Here is a 24,399-nt window from a genome sequence, read left to right on the forward strand (position 1 = left end):
CCAGGAGTGCCAAACACAGAGTGAGGACCATTCACACAGAGTCTCTGCTTCCCAAAGGAAGTGAGTCACTTTGCAACCCTGAGAGTGGGAGACTGACAGCCTATCTTCAGAGGCATCAGAAGGGGGCCTGGAGGAGATGCCAGTACTGATGCCCGTCACACCCAAGAACAGAGAGAGGTCACATTTCAGCAGGCAGGATTCTCATTAGAACCTAAGAAGGATTTTTTAAATTAATTAATTTATTTATTTAGGTTGTGCCGGGTCTCGCTGAGGCACATGGGATCTTCGTTGTGGCACATGGGCTTCTTAGTATGTGGCATGCGGACTTCTTCGTTGCAGCATGCATGAGGGATCTAGTTCCCTGACCGGGGATTGAACCCAAGCCCCCTGCATTGGGAGCACAGAGTCTTACCCACTGGACCACCAGGGAAGTCCCCAAGAATGGTTTTTCTAAGCACAGATTTGTTCTGAGAGACATGCTCTCACTTGCCATCGTCACTGTTCTCCCTTCCTTCATTCTACATCACTGGTTCAGTAGGGGTAGTCCACGTGAGAGGACAGGTGGGCCAACACACAGTCCCCCACATGTAATGTCATTGGTGCTCTTTGCTTTTAGGTTTGGATACGTGTCTGGGCAGAGGAGGTGCTCACAAAAGTGTGTTGGATGTGAATGTCTAGACTTGCCTTATTCTCCCACTAGATCATGAGCTCCTGAAATCTGGGGCCTTGGCACATGGCACAGTGCTTTCTACAAAGTATGTGTTTATACATGTTTGATGAATGAACAAGTGAGTGAATGAGTGAAAAAATCAATGACTGCTAATTGCCCCCCATATCTTTTCTCACTTTCTTTTACAGTAAAACAAAAATTATAATTTATTGCTAGACACATAGCAATGTAGAATAGAGCATGCGTTTCCCAGTCTCCTTTGTAGCTAGGAGGGGCCAGAACTTTGTAGCTAGTTCTGGCCAATGACACGTGAACAAAAAAGTGTGGGATATGTTAACTTCCAGATCACACCTTGGAAAGAGAGAACAAGGCCCTCTTGCCTTTCTCCCTTCCCTCAAGCTGAGATGTGATGCAGTGGGGACACCTTGAAGCATGTGGACAAGAGAACACCCCAGGGCTGGTGAAGCGATGAGCTAGACGGATCCTGGGTCCCTGACATCTCAGAGCTGCCACCCCAGCTGTTGACTACTTACACTCAGACTATTATGTGAGAGAGAAATAAATTCCTATTTAACTTAGCCACTGTTACATGGGGTCTCTGTTAGAACATCTGAACCACTATCCTAATCAATTCAGTAAGAAGGTGAATACATGCATGAGTGAATTCGTGAGTAAGTAAATGACCAACTGAATGAATGTCTAAATTGTGCTGTTATGGTGACAGCAAAATAATAATAATAATATTTATGAAGCTTTAACAATTATGACATTTGTTTACTTAACAAGTAGTATGAAGGGGTCATGGGGTGGTTTCAGGAATGACTCAACAGCTCAAACAGTCATTAAGGACTCCAAGTTCATTCTACTTTTCCACTCCACCATCTTCAGAGTGTTGGTTTTTATCATTGTGCTTGGTGCCTCATGGTCACAAAGTGGCTACCGCTGTGCCAGGCATCATGAGCTCACAGAATCATGCCCATGGGCAGGAAGCAGGCTGAGGGCCAGGGTAGTAAGATACGATTATTCTCCAGAGTTTCCTTCTTTCAACAGGGAGGAAAACCTTTCCCCAAAGCTCCCAGAATACTTCCTCTTGTATCTGTTGGTCATAACTGGGTCACATAAGCCAGCTCTAGCTGCAAGGGAGACTGAAAAATGAGTACCTCAGATTTTCAAGCTCTATGGTGGGAGGTGGGCAAAAAAGAAGGGAGTTACTTGACATCAGTAAACAGCAATGTCTGCAACAGTGACTAAGTGGGTGAATGAGTGAATAAATGAACAAATACTACATAGTAAAAAAAAATGCTACTATGTCCTCTCAGGGTCAGAATCTAAGAAGGGAGAAGCAGACAATGGAGGGAAAGGGATAGAGATGCTCATGTTTGGTTTTTTTTTTTAATTGGGGTATAACCAATTTACAATGTTGTGCCAGTTTCACGTGTACAGCAAAGTGAATTTGCCATACAAATACATATATCCACTCTTTTTCTCCTTGGGTTTAGAGGAAAGAAGGAGGTCAGAGTTTCTGCAGTCAGAGTGGGTAGAGAGGGTGGTAGGCTCAGAAATAACTAGATGCATCCAGAGTGGACAGGGAACCTGGAAGCTGGGCGGGGTGACCCACATGACAACAGGGGAGAGAGAGAAATCCACCCTGGCCTGAAGATGATGCAATTCCTGGAAAAGGGAACAGGGCTCAGTCAAACCTAAGAACCTGGACAGAGCCTGGGGGACAGACAAGGGTGCTGCGTCCCAGGTGTGGGCAGTGGCCCTCAGATTAAATGTGTGTTGCAGGAACCTATCCTCTTCTAACCCAGAGAGACAAACAAACAATGATTCTGGCTATTAGTGATGGTTCTTCATGCCCAATTCTTTACCTTAATAGCAAATAACACTGGAAGTCAGAGCTTTAGGACCCTAAGAAAATCAATCAATCCAAACTCCTTCCAGTTTACAGGTGGGAAGATTGAGGCTCAGAGACAGGAACCAAGGAAAGTCCATGGCAGAGCCTGGGCCAGAACCCAGGCGCCAAGACCCCAGTGTCTGCCCCTCCCATTGGGCATTACATCGCTTCTCAAGGCAGAGCCACGGTCTCAATGGAGTGACAGTCTGGGGTTCCCCAGACCACTCTGAAATGTTAGAGTGGGGAACAGAGCCCTCACCCCCATTCTGCCACAGCCTTCTCCCCACCATCACACAAGATGCAGAGGGTTGGTAGGGGACAATCGCTGGCCAAGAGGGAGTGACCTGCCTGCAAAGTACTGAGCTCCTGGCCACTGGCACAGTTCGAGCAGGGCTGGAGGGATATTGTAGGGGAGACTCTGGCCAGCCATGGAGGGGGTGACCAGAGGTTCTCTTCAGCGCTGAATCTCCAGACTGAGTCAGTTCTCACCAGCCAAGAGGGGCTGGGCACTGCTGAGTTCTGGAGGCAGCAGACACCTCTGCCAGCCCTGGAGGCTGTCCCCATGGTGACAGGTAGGTGAGAAAGAGGCCAGAGGAGAGATGTCTGGAGGCTTCTAAAGGTGTGACTCTGTGCCAGCAGGGGTGTGGTTAAGGCCACAGCGGAGGGGGCTCCCACAGAGGCAGGCTGCTCACTTCCCTCACAGATTGGGGGTCTGGAGAGAGGGTCGGAGACAAGGACTCCCACCTCACCACCCCACCATCACTACTGCACAGGCCAGAAGTCACCAGACGCTGCACTTGCCTCCTGCCAGAGTCCCCACAGCAGTAGCAACCTGTGTGGGGGGCGGGAGATTGACCTTCTCTGCTTCTCAAGTTTTAGACAAAGAAAAAGGGGCTCAGATTCCCATTTCAGGGGGAGGGGAAATGGGGAATTTGCACCACCCCCCTCCCCCATCTTGTCCCCATCTCTGGACCCAGGGTGAAGAGGTGAAGGGACATCTCTGAGACCCAGTTAGGTCCTGCCTCTCACTCACTTCCACCCTCACTCCAGGAGAGGATGTCCAGGGTTGGCCAATGACCTCCTGGAAGACTTCTGGATTTACTATGCTGTCCCCACCACCAGGGTAGAAAGGCCAGGCTGAAGAGGGCTTTTCTGATACCTCTGGGGAGCCATGGATGGGAGGAGTTCCTCCCCCCATCCTCATAGCTGCCACCCCCCAACCCCTCAAGTCCACCTGTAGCCACCTCCCACTCAGAAGCCATCCTCCCTGAGGACTGTCCCTCTTTCCTCCTCTGTCTTTGGCTCAACCCTGATGTCCACCCCACCCTGCTAAGACCCCCTGCTTTAGGTCTCAGCCAGACCCCAGTGGGTCCCACTCAACTCCCAGCACAGCACTGGTACAGTCGGCATCTGCCCGCCAGTGCCCCACAAGGACCCCAGCCTGCCCCTTGGCAGGGGTGGGGCCCAGTTCAGGGATTGGGGGTGGACCTGGGTAACAGGGGTCCCCAGTTCTGGGAAGGGGGACATAGACAGAAAGATGCTCAGTCCCACAAACAGAAACAGGGCTATGTCGCTGGGGTTCCCATTGACCCCTGTGGGGGAGCCCCCTTTCTCAGGAACACCCCACCTCCTCACTTCATTCAATCCCAGAGCTGGAAGACCCTTTAAGTTTAAACTTGCCCATCCTGTCCCCCAATTTACAGGGAAACGGAGGCCCAGATGGGGCTGGCTTATTGAGTCTCTGTCTCTCTCCACCTCTCCTCAACCCCTCTCTCTCCCTCTCTCCCATGGAAGCAGGACACCTTCTCTGACCCCAGTCTTGAGGCAGAGATCAGCACAGGCCTGGATGCTTCTAGTCAAGGGTCTGAGAGTTTCCAAGGGGCTTTCTGCCACCTGGGTCGGGAAGGAGTCTGGGAAGGGCCCAAAGGCAGTTCTTGCCCATCCCCTCCAGGCCCTGTCCAGGCCACACAGGCCAGCCCTCCCACTCCCCCCACCAGTGGGTGTGTTTGTCCACACACTCACCTCGGCTGGAGTGAAGCCTCATTAAATGGCCCTGCATTCATGAGAAGGAGGGAGATGCCAGCACTGCACGGGGGCTGCCAACACCACAGTGTCCAAAAGAGGGCATGCACACGCACTCACCCATGTACCAACACCCATGCACCCGTTCATACACTCACACATGCGCAGGGCTTGGGCATACCTCAAATGTTAGTGTTTGTTGCTGCGAGTAGTGTTACTCTTTCTCCTTGGGATTTCTCTTAGTCAAAACCTGGCTTAGGGCTTCCCTGGTGGCGCAGTGGTTGAGAATCCGCCTGCCGATGCAGGAGACACGGGTTCGTGCCCTGGTCCGGGAAGATCCCACATGCCGCGGAGCAACTAAGCCCGTGAGCCATGGCCGCTAGGCCTGTGCGTCCGGAGCCTGTGCTCCACAACGGGAGAGGCCACAACAGTGAGAGGCCCGCATACCGCAAAAAAAAAAAAAACAAACCTGGCTTACCATCCCACCTCCTCACTCCTGATCAACGCAGGCCAATTCTTCTCCCTTTCTTTCTGACTATCTGTTTTTATTTGAATAAATCAGCAAGAAAAAGATTTCAAGGCCTAAGTTCAAAGCCCTTTCCCAATCTTTGTGATGTGTAGTTATAAAAATAATGCTAAGAACAGAAAGTGACCTTTATTTATAATCTATAGTCCTAGTCCTTGATGACTTCTGGCTTTTCTTTTCTCAAGGAAACAGATTTTTTTCCTGGTTATTAAAAATAATACATGTTCCTGTAAAAGTATTCAGACAATACAGAAAAGTCTAAAGATATGAGCCAGAAGCATCTGAAATTTCACCACTGAGAGAACGACAGATAACCTGGTGAATATTCTTCTGGACTTAAAAAAAAAATGCACACACACACACACAAGTACACACAGATATTTTTATATTAAAAAATCCCAGAGTAATAAGCATGCTCTTTTCTAGTCTGCCTTTCTCTCTCAACAATACATTATAGACATCTCTAAATGGCAGCAGCGACTCCCACTGCGTGGACATTTGTCACTCGCAACCTCTCTGACTCATGTTTTACTCTACTTCTCACACCTCACAGTTGAGAGTGAATTGGTGGGTGTCCTGGGAGGTGGGGACACTGAGAGTGGGGCTCTACTTAGGACAGCATGTGTAGGTGCAATGGGGCCTTGCAAAGTGCTGAGTCCATTCGGCCGAGCTTTCGCTGGCCTCATGAGGCCTCAGAGAAATGGGAAACTCAAAATATTTTTAAAGACCAGAACTTCTAGAGAGACAGGGTGATGGATGGAGTGGTAGGATTTGCATTTGAGGGGGCCTGCCAAGTTGACCTCAGAGCACAGAGATCTGCTGGGCGCTGATAGGGCTCCATGCCCAGAAAGGTGAATTTGGGAGCAGGCAGTTCAAGAAGCAGTATGGAGGGATACCTCCATGCAGGGTTGGGGTGAATTCAAGAAGAGTTTCGACTTTATTCTTGGATCTATTTATACCCAACCTCTTTCTAAAAAGGTATTATAGTAGCTTTCCACAAAGGACATATGCAAAAAGGTCAGGCAGCTAGAAATAGAAAATCAGGCCCAGGAACAATTTCCATCTGAAGTGAAGGGCCACACAGGAAAGGGCCGTGCTTCTCCCAGCTCCTGGGGGTGAGCCAGTGAGAAAAGCAGAATGACCCCAAAGGGGAGGAAGACGAGAGGATCTGGCTGACATAAACAAACACTGCACCAAAAGTCAAAAATCTAGATTCATCTCCAGGTCCTTCCCCTTCCTAATTGTATGAGCTTGGGTAACCACGGCATCTTTCTGAACCTTAGTTTCCTCATCTGTAGACACGAAAATAAAAATATCTGAGTCACCACAAGTGCATAACACACGACTCCGTTCCTGGAAGTTACCTGACCCACCTGTACAATTTGCATTGAGACCCACCCTTGGATGGGATCAGCTTCATGGTGCACACACTGCATAACTGTGACCCTGGGAATAGATCATCATTAGGGGAGGAACGAGAGGGAAGAACCAAGGAAGTACGTTTATGGTGCCTGCCAGCCCCTTGCCCTTCTGAAGTGGGTCCACGCGCAGTCTCTCTGAAGCAGTGGCCCACAGGCAGCCATGTTTTATATTCATGACCCTCTCCTCCAACCCAGTGGATTGGATCAGGGGTGGCACTTAACCCAAGGGCAACTTATCAACAGGTTTCCCAGTGATGTACGTATGACCGGGCACAAAATGGTGAGCCAGTCCAGTGGGCTCTTTCTCTCGAGAACTTGAGTCTGTGAATGCTGGCAGCTGTCACTGGAAGGTTGCGAGGGAGACTTAGAGCTGGAGATGTCTGGAAAGCAGAAGTCATGAAAGCGCAGACACTATGAGTCAGGAGAGAACTGCGTGGGTAAAAAGAAGCAGATGCTGGAAAGTGGCTGAGTCATGCCAGGGCGGTTATCGATTGCTGTTGTAACAAACCATCTCTAACCTCAGGGACTTAACACTTATTTTATTTTACCCCATGTCTTCATGGGTCAGGAATTTGGGCAAGCTGGGCTGGGCCATTCTTTTGTTCCCTGTGGCATCGACAGAGGTGTTCAGCTTGTGGATGGGCTGGTCTGGAGGGTGCAAGGCAGCTTCATGCCCATGTCCGGTGCTTTGCAGGAGACAGCTGGAGGTCTGGACTCAGCTGGGATGGTCTACTAGAGCCCTTCACGCAGCCTCTCCAGCATGTCGGTCTTGGGGGAGTTGGATGTCCTACATGCTGGTTCAGGGCTCCCAGACAGAACATTCCAAGAGGCCTGAGCTGAAACTGCAAGGCATCTTCAACTCAGAATGTCACATTCTATGGGCCAAACAAGTCACCAAGACCAATACAGATTCAAGGGGAAGGGAATTAGAGTCCTGTTCCCTATAGGTAGGATAACAAAAGATTTGTGGCCATCTTTACTCTGCCAGGTGAGGAGCCATAAACTCCTAAAACTACCTTGAATGCAGAATACCCATCTGGTTCAAGAAATTCATCCCTGTTATGGCTCTTGTATTTGGCTTTCTGAGAAAGTCTGTCCCCCATTCTACATAGAGACTCACAGTAATGCTCCTGTACTTGAGTGAGGTCGAGTGAGTCTCTCTTCCTGGTACCCAATGAGCCAACCCACCCAAAGCAGTGGTGGGCTCCAAGCTCCAGAGAGAAATCCCAGGTGTGGCAGCAACAAGTTACCCAAGATGTGAGCTGACAAAGGTGGGGCATGGAGCCTGCAGTCTTGTCACCTTTCTGACCCTCAGTTTGCCCATCTGAAACAAGGAAATGAAACTCTCTGCTCTACCTACCTGTTACTACCGAGTAACACGATAAACTCTCTTCCTGTTCTTTGCCTGATCTCCCAGTAGTTCATATCATAACACATGTGCCCTTGATTTGGGGTCATGTCACAAACCTTCACAGGGAAGTGAACGTTCCCCATCACTGCCTGTCCCCATGATCTTGGTAAGTCTGTTTCTCCCAAGGAAAGCATAGGAGTAGATGATTGAAATAGGTGACTTTAAGGACATCCCAGCTCTGAAATTTTAGCATTCTGAGAGGTCTGGAAAAAGGGAAAGGTTGGCACAAAATGATTTGGGGGAAAGTGGGCAGCTAACTGGTGGTGAATAAGGGAGGCCAAGTAGAGTGCAGAGTGGGGCTTATGGGGCCAGGACAGAAACAGAGATTGGGGGTTGGGGGGGCAGTACAAGTGTATAGGAGGGATGGTGGGGCTGGGTGCTGAGAAGGGAAGGGCAGAGTTGGTACAGGTAGTGGATCAATTTTATTCCTCCTTCTTTGTCTTCCTTCCTCTTCCTTGAGCCTTCTAAGTTTTTTCACCCCTCTTGGCCTGTGCGTACTCTGTTTCCTCTGTTTGGAAGATTCATTCTGTCGCCAAAAGGCTAACTCCAATCATTCTTTAGGTATCTTCTCAATGTCTCTTCAGAGAAGTCTTCTCTGGAGCCCCATCCCAGATAAGACCCTCTTCTTACCTTTTTCCAGAGCACCAATTTCCCCCACAGCATTAATTGTGCTCAGAAGGATACATTTCCCAGTGCAATTATGAGCTTAGTGTCCACTAAACAGGAGCTTCCACGAAGGCAGCATTTAGCTAGTTATTTGTTGGAGCAACAAATGAATGAGTTAGTTGGGTTGGACACCAGGCTGCAGGTCCCCACTGTCCACGTCACAGAGCAGGAGCCATGATTTTGGGGCCGAAGGGAAGAAGGGCTCCCTCCAGGGGCCTAAGGGGAACCCCCAGGATCTCACCCATACCCCCTCCAGGCCCAGCCCACCTGCCGCCAACACACACCGCCTGACCCAGAACGCTAGAACACTGCAGCTTTATTGATTGAAACAACCGCGTCCGCAACTAGAGGTTACATCTGGGGGGTGTCTGGGGGGAAGGGGAACAAAAAGAGGGCAGAGGCTGGGGCGGAGACAGAGAGCAAGGCAAAGGGGTGAGGATGGGGTCATGTGACTAAAACAACCCCAATCCCTTTCACCCGTTAATGAGGGTCTCCTGTTGTGCTTTTACCTTGGTGGTAGGGTGGGCCTGGGCACGGAGGGGTTGGCTTTCTCCCAAGTCTTGAGGCCTTAGGGCTGGAGCAGTCCCCTCCTTCCCCTGCCCTTTCTCCTGGGTTGGAGATAAAGGCCTTGGTGAGCTGGCTACCCTGGGGCAGGAAGGATGCTTGGAGGCCATGGGTGCAAAGGGGCCAGCAGAGTTGCACTGAGATGGTGATTATGTGAGCAGCTGTGGGGGGGATGCCAGGAGGGAGGGCACTCCTAGGGGGGCCCCTGGGAAATGAATGCAGGTGACAGGAGGGGAGGGGGTGGTGGTGGGTAAGGGCCATCTCTCTGGACCTCAGCTTTCTCACCTGTACAGTGGGGACACTGGATTAAATGGTCTCTAAGATCCCTTCCAGCTCTAAGGGTCAAGGGATCCCCAGGAAAGAGTGGCCCTTCTGCCCCAACACACACCCTCACACACACACACACACACACACACACACACACACACACTCTTACTCACACATACACCCTCTCTCTCTCTCTCTCTCTCTCACTCACACACACCCTCGCATCCACGCACACACACAGCAGCACTGACTCAACAGAGAGGGGGGTGCTATCCTGCCTTTGGAATTGAGGAGGGCTCCCCTGAACCCAGAAACTCAACCAGTGGCCCTACAGGGACCCTCCATTGCAGGTTCACCCACCCCATTCCTGAGGACAGACCCTGAAAATACCCACGCCCCCCTTGAGCTGTCCAGAGAGAGGAAAACCCAAGGATTAGCCCTGCTCTCCCAGGTTCCCCTGGTCCTTAGGGGGAAGTCAACAGGATAAGGACACCAGGACACATTGGCCTTCATTCCCAGCCCAGGTTCATGTGAAGACAGAGGGGAGGGGAAACAGAGTCCCTTTCATCTGGGAGCCTGGAGGAGGGCAGCAGCCATAGCCAGTGTGGGCAAAGGGCGTCAGCCTCCATGTGGCACCCAGGCTTGACCTGAGGCAGGAGGGGCTGTGGCCTGGGATGCGGGGCAAGAATTGGGGGCAGGGAGACAGTACCTCTCCCGGTGCAGGGCCCAGTAACATCTGTAACATCTGTACCAGCACCCGGAGACAGGGATGTTTGACCAAGCTCCGCCTTGCTGCCTGGCATGTGCAGTGGCCAGAGGTGTGACAAGCCCAGGACTGTAGTACCCGGCTTCCAAGGCTGACTCCACCTTAACTGTCTGTGTGACCTGGGGCAAGTCCCTCGCCCCCTCTGGGCTTAACTCTCATTCTTACCATGAGGAGTTTGGACCTCTACGGCCCATCCCAGCACTGACAGCCTGAGCCAGGGGCTTTCACTGAGCATAGGGAGAGGGCAAAGTGAATGAAAAAGAGGAGTCAGGGCTATGTCCCAGGAGCAGGGGCCTTGGTCTGCAGGCTTAGCTCGGCACCCCGGGTGGCCATCTATGGTTCCAGGGGCAGGACAGCCAAGCTGAGGCTCCCTGTCTCCTACCTACACAGCACCTGGCCCCAGGAGTCCCTTTGTCCCCCAGACACCAAGCTGGAGGGGACAGGGGTAGAGGACCCTAACACCCTGAGGGCTGACCCTGGACTCCCTGTTTTAAGGCCACAAAATGCCTCAGCCACCCTGACCCAGAGGGTGAGACTGCCACTGGGGAGATGCACTGGATCCAGCCAGGCTGGTCTCCCCCGGGCTGGGGGTCCTCATGGGCCACCTACCAACACATGGACGCTGATACCCACTGGCACACAAAGACACGCATGGCACAGGTGACGCTGACACAGAGGTGCTGACTCACAGGCACACAAACACTGACTCACAAATCACCCAGGGACACACAAAGACACTCATTCCTTGCAGGACCCCCTCCCACACACACACAGGCTAGCACACCCTCAGGTGCTCACATCACACACTGTTAATGTCAGCACACACTGACACCCACATCCGCTGCAGACCTGCTGGCACATGCAGACACACGCAAGGACCAAGGATCTCAGCAGCTCCCTTGGGCACTTTGTTAGCCCAGGTCAAGGACCCTGGAGTCAAGGCTGTCTCGGTCCCACCCCGACCTCCCTCTGGCAGTGCTCCTTGGTGCTCCCCCACCCCACACTCTCTGTCCACGTGACCATGTCCCCTCTCTCCAAACAGACCAGAACTCAGGGGCCACATGTATGTGCTTCAGCTCAGCTGACATATGCTGAGTCCCTTTTCTGTATCCAGCTCTACAGATGTGGAGGTGAACAAGGGAGAGAGGGTCTCCATCATGGAGCAGCCAGAGCAGGGGACAGATATATTCAAAGGTCATCTGAGGGCAGTAGGCATGGGGCACCATGGAGCCCCAAGGACAAGCGCTTTGGATCTCCAGCACCCACGCCAGCCAGGGCACGGGGGAAGCACCTGGCAGGTGATAAGCCAGTGGTTCCTACTCTAGGATTCTCCTGAGGAGCTTTTAAACATCTCCGATGCCAGGTTGCACTCCAGTCCAATTAAACTGGAATCTCTGGAGAGGGCCCCAAGCACTGGTGCTTTCTAAAAGAATCTCTGGTGGTTCTATTCTGCTGCCAGGCTGGGAACCACTGATTTCTATAATCCATTCCGCTAGGCAAAGTCCGTTGAGAGATTTCCATAACAGACCCACTTGTGCTGGGCATGAGGGTAGGATGGGGTCAGGGGAGGGTTGGAAGGCTCAGAGGAGGAGCTCACAGTCTAGTTGGGACAACAGACCCTGCACAGATGGGACAATTAAGGAACAATACCTGCAGAAAAATGGCAGCACGTTCTGGGAACCTGGAGCCACTCATTTCGGACAGAGGCCTTGGCTGGGCCAGGAAGGCAGCCACGCTGGTCGGGTATCAGGAGTCCCCACTCCAGCCCTGGCCTGGCCACCCACCAGCTGTTGGTGATGATGTTAACACCAGCCTGGCAGAGCTGAGATGGGCAGCGTTTACTTTGGTTTCCTGCCTGCCTCCTGGCATTGCAGCTCTGCCTCTTCTCTGCAGCTGTCCCCACCAAATGCTCCAGGAGGAGCCCTGTGACACCTCCACCAAAGGTGCCTTCATTTCCATAGGGTCATCTGTAAGCTCTTTGTCACCCATAGGGGATAAAAGGTAGAAATTCAGGTGGTGGCAGGCAGCTTGAGACTACAGAATAGGGATGAAGCGGCATAGTTGGCCAGCACTCCACAAACATTCATGTCACTCATGAAGATGGACATACTGACGTACGCAGGCACTCACAAGAGACGGGGGTTAGACCCAGCCTCACATATGGATAACTGCACAGGCAGATGCATATTTGCACACACTCATGCCAGAGATATACCCACAGTGGTACACAGACAACAGATGGGCCCACACATGCTCACACGTGCACACCCACACAGCCACATGCACACACGCGTGATGACTCACCCTGGAATGGGTTGGGCCTCCTCTCTCCCATGGACCGCTAGGAGGGGGGCTCAGGGATGACGGTGAGGAGGAGGTCTAGGTCCCATCATGTCAGTCTCAGTCTCCCAACCCAGGACCAAGGGCACGGAGCCTTTTCCCAGTTTTAGGGCACAAGGCTCAGCTCCCAGGGAACATGGTGACCAGCAACTGCCCCCCACACCACCCCCAGCTCTACAAATCCCTCCTCCTTCACTGACCCTGGGCGGGGAAGGGAACAGCCCATTAGACAGTGCTTTGCGGTGGAGGAGGACAGGGCAGCTCCCTACACACACCCCATCCAGAGCACCCCTTTGTGGCAAGTATATAAGAAATGGAGGTTCCACTCTACTCCTAAAATCAATGTCCAATATAGGGGCGTGAAATCATAAAAGCAGGACTTCTCCTCTGCCCCTCTCAGAGCCAAGCCTCACCCCAGAAAATGGCTTGGCCACCATGCCTCCCCCCCTGGCTCAGCTGGGGACTGAGGTTAGGCCAGCCAAGCAGGGCAGGGACTGTGCTCTCAGGAATACAGCTGCTTGTGGGGTGGGGTGCAGTGGGATGGGGAGGGTGGGGAAGGGGTCAGTCTCCAGACTGTCCGGGCCAAAGACCCTGCGCTAGGTCCCTTCGAAGGGGGCACAGTGAGGGGGGCGGGATATGACATCCCAGGAATGAATGGGTCAGGGGATATGGGTGGCCTGGGCTCTCCGGCTTCTGGCCTTCACTCTGGGAACAGAGTTGTGTGCAGCTGGTGCCTCATGTCCTTTGTCGTTCGCAGAGTCAGTCCCGCTTGGCCCCCTCTGACCCCGGCCTCCGCCATCCCAGGGGGCCCCAGAGTCCAGCCAAGGGCAGGGCTCCTGTGTCTGCTCCCCTTCTGGCTCCTTCTGGTAAAGCCATGGGGCTGAGCTCAGCCTTGAGTCAGGGACAGCGGAAGGTCAGAAACACACCACAGGTGCAGCCAGGACAAGGCCTAGGTGGCGCCGAGGTCCCTGGGGTGGTGGATGCCATTCAGGCGAGTCTCCTGTCTCTGCAGCAAAGAAGGTGCTGGCAGGTCAGATAGAAACTTGTGCTTTAATATATCTTTGTGTGTGTGAGTGTGGGTGTGGGTGTGTGCGTGTGTCGAACAAACGAACGTCTCCAGGGCCTCAGTGCTGGGCCGCTGTCCTTGTTCTCTGCTCATCCTCACAGCCAGTGCAGGCCCCCTCACTGGCGGGCGGCTCTGCCCCTGGGCACCCCGGCTGGCATGGGGTCAGTCTTTGGTACGATGCGGACACTTTGGTGTGCCGGGGGCGGGGTGGGGGGCCACGAAGCGCTCATCATCTCTGCAACGCCAAGAGGAAGATGGCCACGGGCCCCCAGAGCTGTGGGCGGGACTGCCAGGGGGCTCCACTGCCCGGCATCACCACCACTGTGACGGGAAAGAGAAGGGAGACAGGCCAGGGCTCCGGTCAGCTCAGCAGGGCCACGGAGCAGCAGCCAGCAGGCCACGGGAGGGCTGTTCCTCTGCCCCCTCTCTGTGCTCACAGACACACTCGTAAGACATGAGGTGGTGTGCTCTGCAGAGCACAGGTCCAAATCCTGGCTCTGTGGCTCACTAAATAAGACACAGGGCAATTCACTCAACCTCAGTGGCCTCAGTTTCCTCGTTTGTAAAATGAGTCTAATAGGAAGAGCCACCCGGAGGACTGCTGTGAGAAATAAATGAGATCACGCATATACAGGTGTTTGTACCTTGCCTGGTATATCGTAATCACTTGGTAAACTCCAGCTGTTATTATTGCAAACACCTGGCCCCCAGTGGCGGAGGGGGAAGAGGTACACATTCACACCTGGACACACACAGACACACACACACACACACACACACACACACACACACACGGATGTACCCAGACACAGACGCTGCTACTGTAGCTGCTACTGTAAACTTAGTAAGCTCACAGGAGGGTCTGGTGGTCTCATTGTCCTCCATACGGCCCACAGCCTGAGCCAGGGTGGGGCCCAAGGTGGGTACCATACACACCAGCAGCTGTTCCCACAGTCACCAGCACATGCATCCCATCGCCCAGCCACTCTGAACCCCAATTCAGACAGCAACGCCTCCCCTGACTCAGGCACCCACCCACACAGTCCCCCAGAGATTCAGCACCCCCGCCCTCTTTCCATCCTGCACCTTTATTGGGATCCATCTGCTTCCTGGGACACTCTCCCTTCTTCAGTGTGACGTCATCTATGGCGATATCCCCCAGGTAGCCCGAGCCTCGAACCCCCTCAAAAATAATCTGGGGTGGGGTCAGAGAGCAGGGAGCAGGGATGAGGGAGGTTCTGCACCACAGACTTTCAGCCCTTAGCCTCCATCTCCCTGGAAGGCCGCCCATCCCTGCAAGCTTTTCTCCTCAGCTCCCGGGAGCAAGCCCTGGGCCCTCCTGAGGGCTCCCTGGCTGGAACGATGGCCCAGGGCCTGGAGAGCTGTGAGGAGCCCTGGGCCCAGCAGACTCACCTGGAAGGGCCCGCTGGGGTTGATGGGCACATGTGCCTGCTGCCACACGTTGCCCTTATTGCCACTGAGGGACCAGGCGTGCATATCCAGTGCCCCTTTGTTCCGGGACCGCACCAGGAGATTGAGGGAGCCTGTGGTGGGTGTGAGGAGAGGGGGCAGTGAGGGGGTACCCTCACCTTTCCCCGTTCACCAGGCTCAACTCCCTACCACTGCCCGCAGCAGAGTCCCCGCTGGACCGGACATTCTCCCCATCGCAGACTGGCTCAGTGTCCTGTTATCCCAGAGGGGACCTCAGCATGGGAAAGAAAGGGGACAGCAGCAGGCCTTCAATTTATCAGGACGACTGGCAAATTTTCTTTCATTTCTTCCTTTCCTTCCTAATCAGCTAATTCCCCCCACACACTCACTCACTCACTCACACACACAAACACACCCACACACAGCACCCTTCCCCCCTCTAGACAGGGGAGTTGTCCCAGGACACGGGGGCCCATATCTGAACACAGAGCAGGATTCCCGAAGCACGTAATGCACACGCTTGGTGGTACACGATACATGCAATGATTTCTGGAGGTACAGGAACGGACTTTAAAACTTTAACACTTGGAGGGAGGGTGGCGGGTGGGTGAAGTGGGTGAAGGGACTAAAAAGGTACGAACTTCAAGTTATAAAATACATAAGTTCTGGGGATGTAATGTACAGCATGGTGACTATAGTTAATAATACTGTATTGCATATTTGAAAGTTGCTAAGACAATAGACCTTAAAAGTTCTCATCATAAGAAAAAAAAATTCTGGTGATGGTTATTAACTAGACTTATTGTGGTGACTGTTTTGCAATATGCACAAATGTCAAATCATTATGTTGTACATATGAAACTAATATAATGTCCATTATACCTCAGTGAAAAATTTCATACTTATATATATGTTTTAAGAGGTGAATAAAGCTAGCCTTTCAAACCCACAACTTCTCTAATATTGATGCTTAGGACAAAGCCAAGAAAAAAGGAGTGAGTTGATTTAAAGAAAGGTATTAGTATATGTGCTACACAGCTGTGGTAAAATGTGAAATTTTGGAGTTATTAGCCTAGGGATGCTGAGCCCCTTTGCCCACAGACCCAGGGGCCTGGGATTGTGGAGATGCTGAGGGGCAGTGGAAGAGAAGGAAGGGATCAGGCCTTGATGAAGAGCACCCAGGCAATGTCATGCCCCCTCGCCAGCTCTTCTAGCCTGTCTCAAGCCCCCTATGACAAAAAGACTTGGCTCAGAGAGAAGGGGAATCAATCTTAGATGGCACCTGATAGCTGGCATTTCCATGGCACTGCCCCAGACAAAGCCACACCATCTGTGACACCAGATAGATGGACCCCCAGTGGGGGAGGGCCACCAAATGTTACCTGCCTGAGATTAAAGGAGTTGGCTTGGACCTAGGAGAGCCAGTGAGACGCAAGGACTGGAGACAGCTGGTGCCCGGAGCTGCCAGGTGGGGTGGGAGAGGAGGGGAGAGCAGGGACCAGGATAGCAAGAAACACCCACCCCTCCCCAGCAGCAGGCCCAGGCCTGGGGGAGGAGCAAACAAAGGTTCAAGGCATGTGGAGAACCCTCACCAGCAGATGGGGCCCTGAGAGGGCTGAAGCCAGCACCCAGTGGGCTGGGAGATGCCACACTGGCTTAGGCAGGGCCCAAGCCCCAGTGACTTTTGGGCTTCTCACCAGCCCCAAAGGGACCTCCCTCTCTTCCCCTTCCTGAAGATCTTCCCCGGTTCCAATCCCCCAACCTCCAGGGTCCAACCTCAATCTCCAAACCGTTTCTTCCTCCTCCACCACCCTGCCCCAAGGACCCTAATGGGGGAACCCCACCTTTTCACTACTCAAACCAAAATTGAATTTCTGCCCCCTTCCCTGATCATCCCACAAGCTACAAGATCTCCCCTCTTCCTGACAGCGTTTCACAGGGCCTTAAGGGTGCCTGCTCACTACATTCTTCCCTATCTTCCTGTCACCTCCAAAGCCACACTGAGCTACATGTTGCAGCCTGGACACAGTCCAGCTTTCCAGACTCTGGGCTTTTGCCAGCGTTGTTCCCACAGCTTGAGATGCCCTCCCCTACTATGTTTCCCTGACCAAATCCTTTTTGTGCTTCAAGCCCTCTCTGAAATGTCACCTCCTCCAAGAAGTCTTCCCAGGCTTGAGCTGGGAGCCCTCTGTGCTTCCTGTGAACTCGGAGACCTTAAACTTCAGCTCCCCATACCCAAACCACTCCCTGCTCTACAGTGTGGCAGTTCCTGGGATTCATATCCTCTCTCTACCTATTTGGCTCCTGAGGGAAAGTCCCCATTGAATTCCTATCTGTTCTCAATATTTGAATGCTCAATGAAGAACTTTCCAACACTGTCATCAGGACTGACTGAAAAGAGGCTTCTCAGGGTTCATCAAGCCCAGCCCTCCCTACCTCCCTATCATTCATTCATTCATTCATTCATCTAATCAAGCAGGCACTATTCTAGACACCAGAGACACATCCATGAATAAGATAAAGAACTCTGCATCCTGAAGCTTATGCTCTTTTGGCAGTAAGTGCTATAAAGAAAATAATGCAGGAAAGGGACACAGAGGTATTTTACATGGGGCTGTCAGGGACCTCTCCAAGGAGGCCTGAATGAGGGGAGGGGAAGAACATTCTAGGCGGGGGGAAATATCACAAGCAAAGGCTTCTAAGGCCTCAAGTACTTAAAGAAAAGCAAGGAGACCGGTGTGCTTGAACTGAGTAGAGTCAGGGGAGAGCAGCAGAAAATGAGGTCAGAGAAGCAGGCAGGGGTGGATCCGGTACGGTAGGCCTAGAGAAGATGGTGATGGAAGGGGGCCGAGCAGGGGAGTACATGACCTGGGACAGGGGTCACCTCCATAGCACCCCTGCTGGACAGTCCTCCTGTCCAGGCACAGGATAGCCCCTTCCTTTGCTGGGAAGAACTGATACTTATAGGATCTTCCTCAGGTGGAATTTCACACCTGCCTCCCAGAAGCTTTCAGTGACTGGTGTTTGTCCCACCTGCTGGGGGACACCAAGCAAGCTCTGAAGCACAGATGGCTCCCTCAGGGCTTTTTCTGCTCCCAGGCACCTGGGCATCCCAGCTCTTCAGGCTTGATCTCCCAGGGCCCTACTGTGTCCAACATGCTCTTCTTGCCAGCTGGGTCCCCCGTGCCCCTCCTGAGCTGAAGATAAAATGACCAACTGTCCTGGTTTGCCTGGGATGTGGGACTTCTAGTGTTAAAAGTGGGAAACGCTGGGGCAAACCAGGATTGGTTTGAAGTGGTTACTCTAGCTGGGCAGGGAGGTCCTGGTCACCGTCACCCCCACCTACCCCACAGTAAGCTTCTCACGAAGTCCAGACCCAGTCATGGGTGAATCGGATTGTGTGGATGGCCCGGGGGACCCCAGTGGATGCAGAAGGTTCCATCCCACCTCATTCTAGTTCATCAGTTCGGCCCGACCCATCACTCTAGCTGTGGACACTTCACAATGAGCCTTTAGGTCCACACTGGCTTAAAGTCACTTCCTCTACCTTGTAGCTAAGGAAAACAATGAAGCTTTCTATGGTCTGTTAAGGCCTGATCACCAAGATGCACAGTTTAGAGGGAAAAGCAAGGCACAGAACAGTGTGTGTAAAATGTAGGGAAACAGAATATATGTGTACTGGCTTCTACATGCTTAAAGCATTTCTGGAAGTTTGCCTCAAAATCTAATACATTGATTGCCTCTGGGAAGGGACTCTAGGTGGCAGGAGGTCTGGGATGGGAGAGGGACTCTCCTTATGCACCCTTTTGTACCTTCTGACCTGTGCAAAATACATTACCTTTTCCCATAAATATGTAAACAAACAAATAAATAAAATTAAAATTGTCATTTCCTCAGCAGAGTCTTCCATAACCAGCCCCCAGAGTCAGTCAACTATTCCTTTTAACAGCTGTCTTGGCCACTGTCCTTCTGCTGCAGACACACATTACAGTGGTCACCAAATCCTATCTGGTGCAATTAATTAATGTCTGTCTCTCCCACTTGACTGTAGGTGCCAAAAAGATGAGGGATTTGTCCATCCTGTTCACTGCAGCACTGGATGCCTGGCACAGAGCAGGAGCTCTGGAAATGATGGCTGAACTGATGAGTTCATTGTCTAATGTGGCACTCCTACCAGTGCCATCTCTTCCCAAAGGGCACTCCTTAGGTTCATGGTCATGCTTAGGAAGTAGTACCTCCCCTCACTGCTCACAGAGCAGCTCCCTTCCAACCTTGCGTTTAGGGCTTGGGAGAGTCAGACAGACTTGGGTTGCTGTGTGATCTTGGGCAAATGCTTAACCTCTCTGGTCTATATGATAACACCTCCCACATGTGGTGGTTGTGAGGGTTAATAAGACCACAGATGCATCCCTAACCCAGGATGTCACCTGGCACCTGGCAGGCACTCAATATGCAACCTCTTAGCTGATTTCTCCATCCCCTGCAAGACTCGTCCTGGTGGATCCATTTTCTTTGCAGACTCAGGAAGCCTTGATCATCTCAAAACCTCAGACAGGTTGGCTCTGGACTTCCCCTTGCCCAGATTCTGCTCATATTCCCTACAAGGATCTGTGATTCAGCCAACTTGGGATGCCCAGGCCTTACCTGGGACAGTCCCCAGCTTCCTGTGGACACCCCTCCCTGCCCCAGCACCCACTCGTGCAGCTTACCTGGTCCCTCGACTCACCGATATGCTTCCCGTACATGTGGTAGAAGAAGGAGACGCAGTAGAACTTGGCGCTGGCATTGTACAGGGGACTCACCAACCTTGCACGGTCCCCCAACTCCCGGGGCCTTGATGCCTCAATGAACATGTAGTAGCCTGCAGGGAAGGGGGAGATGTGCCAACAGCCTCCCCCTCACCCCTCTCAGGCCTCTTTCCATCTGATTCCTTTTTGGCCTTAGTATCAGCTGCCTGAATCCCAGGTGCCTCACCCCACCCCACCCAGTCCTCCCTGCCTCATGGCACAACACAGGAGTCTAGGCCAGCAATTGTGACTTCTTAGCTCTGCTGCAGTTTCTCTTCTTCCCAATCCTCTAGCAGCTCAGAGCTATTTCTCTCCTCTAAGACCGGGGCTCCCTGAGGCCAGGGTTGTGTCTCCCCTCAGACCGGGGCTCCCCAGGGCTAGACCCCTCCCTGAAGCTGTTCTCCATTCCTAGCAGCAGGCCATGTCCTCACCCTCAGGGGTGCCACTTATGTCCATGGGGGGACCAGTGTTGGGGGAGCGCTTGGGGTTCTGGGTGAGGGCATTCTGCCGGGTCCAGTCAAAGTTGTCTGTCAGGTCCTGGGTGTAGCCGCAGATCTTCTCATCCTCAAAGTGGCAGGTGTTGTCTGTATTCAGGGCAGAGTTGGGAGGGGATGAGACAAAGAGAGTCAGCCTCCTCAAGTCCCCTGGTGCAGCTTTGCCTTCCTGGTCACCCCTGAGACAGCTCCCAAGCATCCAAGCAGCAGGCCCAGGATCCCAGGGCCTCAGAAACCAGGCAATGGAACCCCTGACAAATCTATTCCCGGAACAGGACTTTTAAATCTTTTTTGTACCACAAACCCTTCTGGCGTCTAGTGAAGTTAAGAATCTCATCTCAGAATAATTATTTAGGTGCATAAAATGCAAAACACAGGGTTACAAAGGAAATCAATTATATTGAAATACAGTTGTCAAAATATTTAAAAAATAGATTTGTGATATAATAATAAGTGGGCTTCTCTATTATCTAATTAAATCACAGGATCCAGTGTTAGGTCTAACTACTGTAGTTTGAAATACTAATAAATGGAAATGATATTTAGAGATGGCTGCAAAAACTTTTAGGTGATTGGATTTCCACTGACGACAGAGTCACAGGTAGTGATTATACCACATTCCTACACTCATCATTGAAGATGTTAAATTTCTAGAAGTTACGGAAAATAAAGAAGTAATTGCATGCCCTTCCAGGGTCCAGTTTCATGGACCCTCCTCATCCTTTGTAGGGATGGTCCATGAATCTCAGATTAAGGACCTCTGCCCCAGGGAACAGAGAATGTAGATTAGCCTGGTCTTTCCATTTTTATTTTGGGGACAGTGAATGGTGCTGAGTGAGGACAAAAGGCCCTGAGTGAGAGAGATGTCCTCTTGACTCCACCCTCACTTCAAGCCTTTAAGCCCCAGAATAAATCCTGGATGCAAATATCTCCAAGCCCAGCCTTGCTCCCTTCTGCTTTTTCTGCCAACTTCTGGCCTCCACACTATTTTCTCTCTGGGTTATCTCTTGGGGTCCCTCCCACCAGGGGAGCCTTTGTGCCTCTAAAGGGAAGGGGAAGTGGGTAGGGGTGTCTCACCTGACAGATTGGGAGAGTTGATGGCTGAGAAAGCAAGCAGGAAAACCAAGTCAGAACCAAGGTGTGGGGCTGTGCAGAGGGTGCCTGGGCTTAGGAACAGGGTCCCCAGAGTAGGCCTGGGGGCCAGAGGCTCCTGGCCTGCAGTGACAGAGTAGGACACTGCACATTGGAGAACCCCAAGCTCAGGAACCACGTGGGGAATATGGAGGGGTCCCCTGGGCATGAGATGGGCCCACCTATCCCACCACCACAGCCACCACCACCTACGCTCTGTGTAGTAGATGATGCGGGAGGCCGTATCTCCAGCCCCAAAAGTGGTGTAGGGCGTGAGGCGGACCTCGTAGCTGTGGGGCACTCGGAGCTCGGTCAGGATGTACTCCAGCAGCTGCCCCTTCTCCACACGTCGCACCGGGATGGCCTTCACCATGGCATTTTGCTGATTCAACTGTAGATACAGGGAGTTCCCAGATGCCCGACACCCTCCACCTAAGCACCAGCCCAGGCCCTGGTGTAACTTTGGGGGGCAGCATAGGGGAGCAGAAAGAGCAAAGGACTAGGAAGCCAGGCCCTCAGTTTCCTCATCTGTAAGACAGAGCAATCACCTCTTCCATGCCCACCTCCCAGGGCTGTCTTAATAATAAGTGATAGTAACACATATTGAAAAATTAATGTGTGCTAGGCACTGTTCTAAATGCTTTGCAATTATTAACTCATTCAGTCCTCAAAATAATGATCCTATCAGTTGGAATAGTATAATTACCCCCGTTTTACAGATGAAGAAACTGAGGCCAAACAGATGTAGCTTGCCCAAGTGAATACAGAACTGAATTTTAGCTTAGGCAGTCTGCCTCAGAGTCACACTCTTACCCTCCACCCAACTACCCCTTAGTCTGGGCAGAACCACATGCAATTAGACTGGACTCGAGACTCCTATAGTGGCTCTGGCCTTGTGTCCTAGAGACCCTGTAGATGAGACTTAAGCTCATGCTTTATGCTTCTGATATAAGAGTAGATTCTCTGTTTTGTGAGCAGGACTGGCTTTGCCTCCCTACCCCCACATGAACCCAGCAGACCCCTGCCTAATTCTCAGAGCATGGGTTCAAAGGGGACAGGTCCCTAGAGCCTCCCAGCTCCTGTGTCCAGAACACTTTTTCCCTGGCTCTGAAGAGTTATCTATAAGAGGGTCAATGTGTCTCCAACCCCTTCCCCCTGACTTGATGAGCATTCCCAGGGCCAGCCTGCACCTGAGCCCCTGTCCCCCTTGGCCCACCTGGCGGACACTGAGTCTGTAGTTGAGCAAAGGGTCGACAGCGTCAGGCTCCCTCTGGGTCCACTGCAGCACGTAGGAGTAATTCTTGGACAGCTTGTGGCTGCGGGTGGGGTTGGGGGTGTCGAAGTAAAACTCCGGGCTGTAGGCTTTGGCTGAGAGGGCCGGGAGGGGGGCATGGGGCCGTGAGGGGCAGGGGATGAGGAGAGACAGAGAGGAGGTGCGGGAGAGGGTGACAGAAGAGGATGCATGGTACGGGGCAGGGGGGGAGACAAAAAGAAGGAATATTGTGAGGAGAGGAGATGGTGGGAGAAGAGATTGGGGAGAATGAGGGGTAGGTGGGAAGGTGGGAGATGGAGGAAAGGGAGATTGGGAATCCAAGAGGTGGTGTTGATGAGAAGGGAGTGGAAAGGCCAAGGTAAGGACGGAAAAGAGAAATGTGGGAAGACACAGAGAAGGGATATTAGAGAAGACACAGGGAAGAGAATTGGATAGAAGACACCAAGAAGGGTCAAGGATTTTGAGGTGGAAGGAAGGGAAGAGAGATAGAGAGTGGCCAAAAGGTGGGGAGACAGGGAAAGCGTGGGAGAACAGGGGAGGGGGAAGGAGGTGGGAAATGTCACAGGGGCCTCTGGCTGGCAGGGCTGGATGGGGTGGGGAGGGGCTGGGTAGGTGGCCAGTGACCTGTGGCCCTAGCCCCCCACTGTTGAGTGAGGAGATCCAAACAAGAGCTAAAGGGGCACCCAGTCAGTCGGAGGCTGTTGGGAGAGCGGGGGTGCAGTAAAATGGGGGACAGGCACACCTGGGACTCTCCTCTGGGGTGCTGCTTCTGACAGGGTACCGGCTCTCCCCAAGGGAGGAAGAGAGGGGAGTGGGTCTGGCCTTTCCCCTCCACTCTCACCACGACCTTCCCTCCTTTCTGACCCACCCATGCCCATCTGCAGCCCCCAAATGCCCACCTGAATGACATGAAGAGATGGGGCTGAAAGGGATTTCTGGACACCGAGGGGCATGAACCTCTAGAGTGACAGCTCAGGAAATGTGTGCTGGCTGGCCCAGCGCCACCCACGAGGTTCCAGAGAAGCTGTTGAGGCGCTTCTTCCCTCCTCTAAGCTACAGCTCAGGCCCCTCACATTGGGCCCGCAGTCAGGAAGACATTGAGAAGTGATGGCTGAGATGCGGCAGTGCCCAGGGCTTGAGCGGGTTGGTCTAAACCTGACGTGGACAGAGCTGGAGGGAAAGCGATGCCTGCTACTCAAACAGGTGGAAGCAGAGAGCTGGAAGGGGTGGAGCCTATGCCTCACGTAGGCGGGGCGTAAGCCAGGTGTGAATGGGCCTTTAAAGGCAAGGGCCCATACCTGGTGCTCCTGGGGCTAGAGGGGCGAAGTCTAGGCCTGGTGAAGGGAGCGGGCCTGTCAGATCCCAGGAGCCGGGCAAGCTAAAACAGGTGAGGCTTAGGCCAAGTCGAGGCGGGCCTCGAAAGGGGAAGGCCTAGACCTAGAGTGGGCAAGTGGAGGATTCAGGGCTGTGAGAGGAGGTCCTTGTTATATCCGAGAGGCCTGCGCGGGATCTGTACCTGGCATGGGCGGGTCCTGGAAAGGCAGAGCCCTAAACCAGGTGCAGTTAGGCCGGAAAGGGCGGGGCCCCAAGCGGAGCCTGGGCAGAGCTGGGGTTGGGGCGGAGCCTGGTCCCAGGTGGGCGGGGTTGGCTGGGGCGGGGCAGTCGGG

At 52.8% G+C, this 24,399-nt stretch overlaps 1 protein-coding gene across 1 annotated transcript in view; it reads right to left on the bottom strand.

The window, feature by feature from the left end:
* Positions 1–8,913: 8,913 nt before the first annotated feature.
* Positions 8,914–24,399, bottom strand: part of MDGA1 (MAM domain containing glycosylphosphatidylinositol anchor 1) — a 57,473-nt gene continuing 41,987 nt past the window's right edge. The window contains exons 10-17 of the mRNA XM_059077213.2: positions 22,676–22,827; positions 21,673–21,850; positions 21,406–21,429; positions 20,266–20,418; positions 19,774–19,908; positions 15,030–15,160; positions 14,703–14,811; positions 8,914–13,937 (exon numbers count right to left, since the gene is read on the bottom strand). Of these exons, the coding sequence (XP_058933196.1) occupies positions 13,846–13,937; positions 14,703–14,811; positions 15,030–15,160; positions 19,774–19,908; positions 20,266–20,418; positions 21,406–21,429; positions 21,673–21,850; positions 22,676–22,827 (974 nt within the window). The 3' untranslated portion in view covers positions 8,914–13,845. The remainder of the gene's footprint in view (positions 13,938–14,702; positions 14,812–15,029; positions 15,161–19,773; positions 19,909–20,265; positions 20,419–21,405; positions 21,430–21,672; positions 21,851–22,675; positions 22,828–24,399) is intronic.

The sequence above is a fragment of the Kogia breviceps genome, chromosome 10, assembly GCF_026419965.1.
Source record: "Kogia breviceps isolate mKogBre1 chromosome 10, mKogBre1 haplotype 1, whole genome shotgun sequence".
Taxonomy (NCBI): domain Eukaryota; kingdom Metazoa; phylum Chordata; class Mammalia; order Artiodactyla; family Physeteridae; genus Kogia; species Kogia breviceps.